Below are 9681 nucleotides of genomic sequence, written 5' to 3' on the forward strand. Positions count from 1 at the left end.
AATTATAATAATAATAGATAATAAATGTGGGGGGGGGGAGGCTAAACAATTTTTCGTGGACTGTTAAGACAGAAAAATCCGTTTTAGCTAAGTCACACACAGCTTGCGGAACCATAGTTTTGTGCCGTATTTTCTACAAAAGCTTTTCCTGTGCAGTGTGAAAAGCGTCCCCAGTTTTTCTGGGTTTAATTTGTACTTGGTCTTTGCAACAATAAATATAATAATAATATATAATATAACATGTATAAATGTCTAACTTTAGTAAAACCAAGATCTATCTGAAAAAAATATGAAGAATGCCGTCTGATTATTGGAGAGCAGACAAATAAATATTAAATAAGATAGAGAATTTGGCTGCAAACATACCGGTTAAAATGTAAAATAAAAGCAACTTTGTGTGTATGTGTGTCCGAAGTATTAAAAAGTAACGAACTTAATTCACAAAGCAATTAAACAAACAAACCTATGCACTAAAAACAACTTTCTTCATTTACAACCTTGTCAATTGCAACAGGCCTCTTTTGGATGGCACAGTTATTAAGTTATTGATGGTAGAGTGAGATTGAAGATCAACATAAATAAATTTAATGTTCATTACGCCACCTCACGAAGACTGTGACGGTTCCTCGTAGACAAATGTCTAGTTTTATGGAATAGATTTTTATCATAAGAATATGTCTAGTCAACGGGAAAATCTGTTCCTAAGTATTCACAGTTTGTTTCATAATGAATAGTGATACTAAATTGTATTAACAACTTTTAGTTATTTAAAAAAATTTTAAATATAAAAGTTGTTTTCAACCTACATCTACTTTATATTTTCCTATTGATCATTTGATATACGTCTATTTTCGAATAATTATATTATGTTATCTTCATCCATTCCTCCCAAATTCACACTCTTCGTCTCTTGTGCCGCACTTCATTTAAAGAAAGTGGCAATCCTGGATGTAGCCTCCGTTCCATTGTTATTTTCTTTGATATGTTAACTAAGTCTTTTGATTGTATGGTATCTTTAAATTATATCCCATATCACTTACCCATTAAGTTCTATAATTTAAGTGCTTCGTTCCCAAAACATCACTATAGTTCAAAGTAAACTAGTGTTTCTGATATTTTTAAAGTCACTTAGGTATTTTTTTTTAGGCCGTTTTCCTAAGTTTTCTTATTTTTTTTTTCATTCTCGAGCGAATGGGATTCTTAGTGAATGGCATTCGAAAGAAGGTGACCAGCAGTTTTATTACTATCTGAAAATGTTATTCTATCACATCTTTAGCTAGGACAAAAATATATTCCTCCCTCTAGCTGTTATATACGACTGATTTTCACAATGAATAATAGATTTTACGATTTAGCACTAACTCTTAATATTTTATATGGTTTTAATGAAGACCTTTATTAAGTTTTCTACAAGTTTTTTTACCTGATTATTTTCTAGAGTTTATTAGGATTTTAATACAGGAAGGGTTTTCCGCAATTTGTTTTGATACACACAGATATTACATATAAGGAATTTGTGAAATAGCCGATTTTTATGTTGCAGTTATGCCATGTTATCAAATTTCATAAATATTAAATGATAGATACAATTTTTCTACTTTATTACCCATTGTAAGAGTAGCTGTACTGAAAAATTGGAATTTTATCCTCTGCCTCAGACCTAAATTATACGGTGCCAGTGAGCAAGAAGGCCCCAATTTTTCTTATATTGTTATTTTTATTACTGTTATGACTTTAATAACATTCTCATTCTGGTTTAGAAGGATCATTAGGTCAATTAGATATGTAGTGCAAATGGTGTTGGAATCTTTATTCCTTGTACTCAAATTTATTTGAACATGCTTTACAATTTTGAAGTAGGTAAGTGGAATAAATGTCTCAATCATCAACATTTTCTTCTTTTTGTTGAAAATTTAGTAACTAACGCTGTAATACCATTACAGAACAATATCAGTCGCGATTCTAATAATTATAGGTTCCTCTAAAAATGTTGTAACTTCGAAATTTAACGAAAAGAAGAAAAGAGTAAAAAAAAGGTGGAAGGTACGACGTTTATTTTTTTCTTATCCCTGAATAGTTTGATAACTTTTAATACATATATCAATCAAATGTAGATTTTCATTTTAATTTATTGCTATTTACAACTGTACATTATACATTTAGTAAATTTGATCTCAGTTAAATTAGAGTGTTACAGGAGAGTAGAGAAACTACCCATTGGTAGCACTCTAAAGTAATGACGTTTTACATTAGCAGGTCTCGTGGCCATCTTCTTTTGAGGTGCCTCGTAGGATTGTCAGGAATTGAAGAGGAGATTTTCATTTTAAATATAAAAGCATGCCCATTTACTACCTTCCGTGTACAGGGCTTCGGGTGTTCTAAGCTCGACTAAGGGTTCCTCGTACACATATTATTTTGAATTTATTCATATATACATGTATTTATATTTATATTCTATGTATTTATGTAGTTGTCTTATGTGTCTCTATCGCTTTCTGATGGGAACCGACTGAAAAAGTATGCGCTATATTTAATTCAAACACTAGATACCATAGACCCCCTCGCCATGGTATGCTAGATATGAATATCTATAATTAATCATTGGAGTTCTTCTCCAACGGTATCGTGTTTACCAATTTACTATGCTATTATTATTATGAGGTGGCATGCAGGGATTCTTAATTATAAAGTAAAGTCTTTGTTACATATTTTATATTTACGATCATATATACATTAGCAAGAATAATATAATGAGAGAGAATGGTAGATCTGTTTTCTTATACATTAATTATTATATTATGAATTGAGAAGTAACAGTTGGGATCTTTGATAATTATACTGACTCTAAGTTATCAATTATTGCCATTCAAATTACAACGGAAAATGTCTTAATTCTTTTAGAGAACAATGTACTTGGCTGTAGTAGCGAAGCGGATCTTTGGTTCCGCGTCATTCCGCCTTTTGACCGCGGCCGCTGCTGAATCTCTACGATGTGTGACTTCCTCCTCTGGCCTCCAATTGGTCAGCCGCTCTCCACCGTCCTTTCTCTACCTCTCAACTGTCTTCCCTGCGAAGACTGTGTATCTTGCCTAGACTGTGTTCAACCTGTTTTCAACGGTCCTTCAGTGCCCTTCCTCTGTTCTTCCTTCTCTCCCATCTACTTCTAATTCCTCTGCACTTCTGATCTTTCATCTTCAAATTGAGGCGGCTTCCTTCTTTGACAGAGGTCGTTGCATTTTCCAGAGATTTTTAGGGTGTTTAGGTGTTTACCTCTGCCTAAGCGGTTGAACGTTACGAGGTGTGCATGCCCCAGGCAACACCTGGTATTTACATATATCTTTACACTACTTTTAATGTTTTGTTGATCGGGTCTCTGACTAGGCCCGGCGCCTCCTTTGGTATGCCGACAAAAGAACTTACTTTAATTAAAAAAATTCCAGCTGGTGTCTCTCATAGATCATACCCAACAAGAAGAGTTAATACAATAGTGCCCGTAAAATGTGTAAAGATGTTTCAGTGGATTAATCTGAAACACAACAAACTGAAATATGATAAAGAGTGACCGGATTTTTGTGTTGTAAAAACTATAAAAATCGTGCAGTAAAAATTCAAAAGCCCCTAATTCCTGAAATAATCAACTTAATTGTTTATTTTATAATATCAATACATGGAAAGCTTATCTAACCTTGTTTGAATCAGATTAGACTCGCTAAATACTCTCTACATTGATACATACATACCGAAAACTTATTTCGATTAAAAACCTAAAATGTTTTCCATAATAGAAGAGCTAATTTTACTAACTGATTTGATATTAATACCATGATGGCTGGCATTCGATTTTTCAGGTTCTTAAAATTTAAATATTTAGAAAAAATATGCAAGGCACTATGAAGAAATGAGTATTGAGAAATATTCTTCCTAGCTAAATTCCTTCTTTTTCTCTAAACTTTCACTTAACATGTTCTTCCGCTTAGTTGTTCAACAGTGCTGTTACATACAAATACAATATTAACCAAAATACTATGAGGTTATTAGTCAATGTAGAAAAACTTTCAAAAGTTTTATTAAAAACGTATTCACAGTGATCAGACCACTTGATTTCTGTTTTTCAGTTACCGGAAACCACTGATTAATACTATTCCAAAAACATTCGTCACTTGTGTTTACTTGTTTATTTTAAACTCGACCATTATATGTTAATAAATGCATTACCTCCAACATCTCAATTTCAAGCTAGAAATGAAATTAGGGAAAAATAAAAGAACAAATATTGTGGTACATACCCATATATGTGTATAATGTGAGAAGTTAGTTCAAGCATTAAATGATATGCAACAAAAATCAAAACCGGGCCTGTGGAAAGGTCGGAATGAAAAAGAGTTTCTCATTTTCTTGGATAGTAATTATGCTAAATACTGAAAAATAAGGGTCTAATGAATTGACCTTTAATGTGTGATTTATAAATAAATATATTTCAATTTACTTATTCTATACAAGAAAGAAGTCAATCTAAGACGTGAGAGAAGAAAGGCTACAAATAAAACCCTATAAAACCCTTGCTAGAGGTAAAATTTATTTGCCCTTCAAATGCTTTGGACGAATAACTATGAAACAATTGAGAGCTTCCAAATTAACTATAAAAGCGTATTTCAACTATCAAGTAAAAGCCGTTATGAGAGGCCGAAAAGAGATCTCTGTACCTCAGGTTAGTGACACTTTGAGCCATCAGTTTCCATTGGACGTATCACGGTAATGCTCTAATTTATTCACCTAACAAAAAATCAATTGCTATATTGATCAGATCAATTGATTGTTTTTTTTTTAAGTTATTATTATTATTATTATTATTATTATTATTATTACTACACTGAGGGTCGGGAATCCCTTCCCCACTTCGACCCGTTGGATCTTTTGTGAGTTACCCCTCTTTCCACTAGATATCCCATATGAATTCTATGCTTCTTAGAAGCTCAATAATTCTTTTGGGTTTGTTATAGAAATGTCTTCAAGTTCCATTCTGTCCTGTCCCAAATACTCTAATCTTCGGATGGCAAGAGCTTCACATTCACACAGAATGTGCTGTGCCTTTTCTTCGTCTTTCATACATAGACAACAGGTGGAATCCTCCACCAGCCTCATCTTCTTAAGATGATATTTTAAGGGGCAGTCTCCCGTGAGGAGTCCTGTTATCGTTCTCAGTTCATTTCTAGAAAGGTTAAGGTAAAAGTTTTGCCTTTTCCTCTGATATTTTAATGAAGAGCTTGGATTGTTCCATACCTGGTTTCAGTGCCCAGTATGTTTCCTTCTCTTTATGTTGCCAGGAGTCAGCCACCTTCCTGATTGCACTTCTAGATATGTTGCAATATGGCTCAGGGCCAGTAAGCATCATTTCTGATCCCTTCCTAGCTAGGGTATCTGTCATCTCGTTTCTTTCAATCCCCTCATGTCCTGGGGTCCACACCAAGGCCAGTTTATTATCTCTGGCTAATTCCTTTAGTCTTCCCTGGCAATTTCAGACTAGCCCTCACTTTACAGTATAGGACATTATTGCCTTTAAAACATTATATAAATGCTTATAAATTATTGAATTTATTTATAATATTTTCTATCGCTGCTATTTTTATTGCGCGTATTTCTCTTTGGAAGACAGTTACATTCCCATTGCTAGGGTTCTTTTACGATTTGGCCCTACAATCCCAGCCCCTGCTTTTCCTTCCTTAAGTGATCCATCGGTATACCAGACCAATGCGCCCTTCTCAAATTTAGGGCCACTTGTTTTTTAGTTACTAGAAATTACCGATTAATGTATTCCAAAAACATTTCTCATTCGTTTTTTGTTTAGCTTAAATTATAGATTAAAATTAAATAAGAAAAAAACAATAAATATTGTCATACATACACCTTTCTGTGTTAATGTAAGAAAATTAGTTAAAGCACTTAATTTAAAGCAAAAAAAAAAATTAAAATTTAGCACGAAAGGACTAAAACATGAAAATTGTTGATAAACTTCAAAACGTTCAATTTTGAGCATTATATAATTGTGTTATTTGAATATCTTTTCCTTGATTCGAATTTCTGTTGAGGTTTGGCGGAATTTGAAGCTAGGGAAGATAATGCTTTGTAAAATAGATGTCGTTTACACGTTCATTTTATTCTTAGCTTGTTTACTTTTTATATGAAAATGCACGCTATTTCAATCATTTTTTATATTCATTCATTGTAGAGGCGTTTCCCTGTGAATGAGAAGCATAAGGGCTTGCTAAAGCGGCCCTTTTTACCTTTCTGTCCTCTTTAGTCCTGAACATGAGACGAAGATAGTTTTAACCATTTTCTAGCAAAGAATATTTCTTTGACCGAAACGTTCGCCAACTTGCTTCTTGTTAATACTATCCCATAGTTTAGGGTACATTAGAACTCCAAAATTTAAAATATGCAAGATTATTTATTTTATTCCTTGTATATATGGCTTTATATATTATAAGTAATACCGAACTATAACTATGTAACTATAGCAAGGTTTAGTTTAACTATGTCTAATAATTCTATATTGACATAGAACTCCCGGATAGGCTAGGTTGTCAGATTTTGCAATTCGTAGAATCATCTACCGTGGCGTGAACCTGATACGGCGCCTCATTATCGTGTAATATAGGCGCCCCCCAACAGCTAGTTGGGTGACTAAATTAGAGCATTAGTGCTACACTTCCAGTGGAAACTGATGGCTCCCAGTGTCAATAACCTGAGGTGTAGAGTTCTCTTTTCGGAATAACTGTCATGGCGGCTTTTACTTGATAGTTAAGTAAATTGCTTCTATATTAATTTGCAAGCCATCGCTAGCTTTATAGTTCATCACCCAAATGAAAGTAAATGAAGAGCATGATCAATTTTATCTCTTGTATGGGTTTTATTGATTTTCGTGGCCATTTCCTCTCTCACCTCTACTAGGCCATTTACTCCTTTTTTGTATGGGATAAATAAGTTGAAATATATGTATTTATAAAATATTTATTAAATGCCAATTAATATTAATATGCCAATGAGGCTCTAACTCATGTTTCACTATTATAAGCACTGTCTATATTGGGAAATAAGAAACTCTTCTTCATCTAAGTATATTAGAGACACTGAATGATCGCTAATTTACCGTGGGCAATAATAAATGGAATATGGCCCGGGTGCGGTCAAATAAAACTCAAAAAGTAATAACTATTTTAATTGAGCCAACGTTTCGCCCCACCTTGCAGGGCTTCGTCAGGGCTAAAGAGATACAAACACAACATAAGTAAAAAAAGTATATGAAAGGTAATAAGAGTATACAATGAAAACTAAACCATTACATAAAATAAGAAAATAAAAGGTTATAGATAATAAATGAATAGGAAAATAATAACAGATAAAAAGAAGAAATGTAAAAGAAAGTACAAACTAAGAGATGGAAAAAGGGGGATAAGAATAAAATCAAGAATAAAGGAAGAAAGTGAACAAGACAGAAAATGTACCTGTTTCACAAAACTCTAAGACAGAGTGAACCGTTTTTATTGGGGGAGTGTGGATTGGCAATTAAGTACCTTACATTTGAAAATAATTTTAAAGTAAACAGTATAGAAAATTAAAGAAAATATTAAAATTAGGTAAACAATTAATGATAACATACATAATGGGGGGGAATTATATATTTAAAAAAATAATTATAAATGTACACGGATATTTTATTTGCCCGGACCCAGACCATTTCCCATTAGATACTTTTATTGATTTTTGTTATAAGAAAAAACTATTAATTACTTCTTCAAAGTCTATTTTTTTAATGCATCATTCTATGTTGCGGGCTTTCCACTGTCCTAAGGCTAACCGGGGGTTCTTCGACAGTATTTTATTTATTTACTCATATATTTATGTATTTATATTTGTATTATGTATATCTATCAGTTACTGATGGGAACAAACTGAAAATGTATGTAATACATTCAATAAAAGGACTAGATACCATAGACCCCCTTACCATGGCATGCTAGGTGTGAATATTTGTAATTAATCATTGGAGTTCTTCTCCAAAGTATTGTGTTTATCACTTTACTATTTTATTATTATGAGGTGGCATGCAGGGTTTCTTAATTATAAAGTAAAGTCTTGGTTGCATTGGTTTATATTTACAATTATATACAAATGAGATAGAATAATCTTATGAGAGAGCATGTTAGATCTATCCTTAAAGTTTAATAGTACTTGCTAATTAATCTTATGAATTCCGGGTCCAGTGGACTACTCTTTTTATAAAAATGGTACTGCCCTTGCGAATCCTTTATGAAACCCTTCTGTTTGTCTAATTTTAGGATGTTGGGATTTATTTCAAATTTAAGCATTTCTCGTTTTATATATTAAAGTTGAAGGCAGGGGAAGGAGGTCATTCTGGTACAGAATGTGTTCAGCCGCTTATTCACTTTGTGGAGTCTCTTTGAAAGAAGATAGGGAAGGAGCTTCGGCGATATATAGGAAGTTTTATTGTTTCTTAGAGATTGAAAGAAGTAAGAACCGTAAATGTGTTTTCTTTGGAGAGAAGGATAAAGCTACTTTAACAATTATAATTGTTTTTGAAACCTTCCTTGCCGTGGTATTAGCCATTTTCAGATCATAAAATAAATTGGATAATCCCCAAGTAAATTATGGGTTTGAGTTCCAGTCAGTCTTCATTTTATAATGAAGAATTCAATCTTTAGCTTACTTTATAAATAAACAAATACAATTTTTTTTGTAATGTACTCAGCGTTAAGAAGCTTTGAATGTAGCCTCAGGGAAATATAATGACAATGACATTTACTGAATTTAGAGTAGTACTTACACAATCCAACACGGTCTGAAGTCGCTTCTCTGTGAATCCAAAATGACACCCAGGAGAGGACTACTATAAGGATGCAGGGGACGTAGACCTGTATTAAGAAGTAGCCGGTGTGTCGGCGGAGGTTGAAATTAACTTGGAGGAGAGAGAATTCTCCTGCAAAAAAGAAGAGGATATTTAAGTTCAAAGAATTATTCCTCCTCTTAAAAGTCTCTTTCGCAATCTTAATCTGCCCTTACGAATTCATTTACTTATAAATATTTATTTCATTTATTCAACATGGAATATTAAGGCTTACAATATGGATTTATTACTAACTATTGAGAGGGAAGATTGATCTTCTTTAATTATCAACATTATGCTCTCGCTTTGAATGACATTTTTTGTGCGATAGGTTCTTGTTCCACTTTTTAGAAACAACATTAGTACAATAAACACGTGGAACATGCTCCATTTTTCCATTTTACTTTCCTATTTGAACAAATATTCTGATCTTCTGAAACACTGACATTTAACAGTAGAAGGAACGACGTGTAAGTGAATACAAATAAGTTTTCATTTTATTTCGACATAATTATTACAGATGAAAAATCATTTTAAAAATTTTTATTAAAATATATTTTTTTAAATTACTAATAATTAAAGTAGTTCATATTCTTAGCCTGAACGAAATGAAACAAAAATAATCATGAGAGATAGTTGACCGTGGATAACTTAAATCAAATGAAATTAAAACACAAATAAGTTACATCAACTTATTTGTGTTTTAATTTGACCGCACCCCTCTCCCCAACCATCTTATGATTTATTTTGTATTATTATTTATTTATATTATTATTTAA

General features: G+C 32.5%; 1 protein-coding gene across 1 annotated transcript in view; it reads right to left on the reverse strand.

Moving 5' to 3' along the window:
• The window catches only part of LOC106687350 (gamma-aminobutyric acid receptor subunit alpha-6), a 55145-nt gene that overhangs the window by 14005 nt on the left and 31459 nt on the right, over positions 1–9681 (reverse strand). The window contains exon 7 of the mRNA XM_014431181.3: positions 8843–8995. Coding sequence (XP_014286667.1) covers positions 8843–8995 — 153 coding nt within the window. The remainder of the gene's footprint in view (positions 1–8842; positions 8996–9681) is intronic.

The sequence above is a fragment of the Halyomorpha halys genome, unplaced genomic scaffold (assembly GCF_000696795.3).
Source record: "Halyomorpha halys isolate HHAL.00 unplaced genomic scaffold, Hhal_1.1 Scaffold949.1, whole genome shotgun sequence".
NCBI lineage: Eukaryota > Metazoa > Arthropoda > Insecta > Hemiptera > Pentatomidae > Halyomorpha > Halyomorpha halys.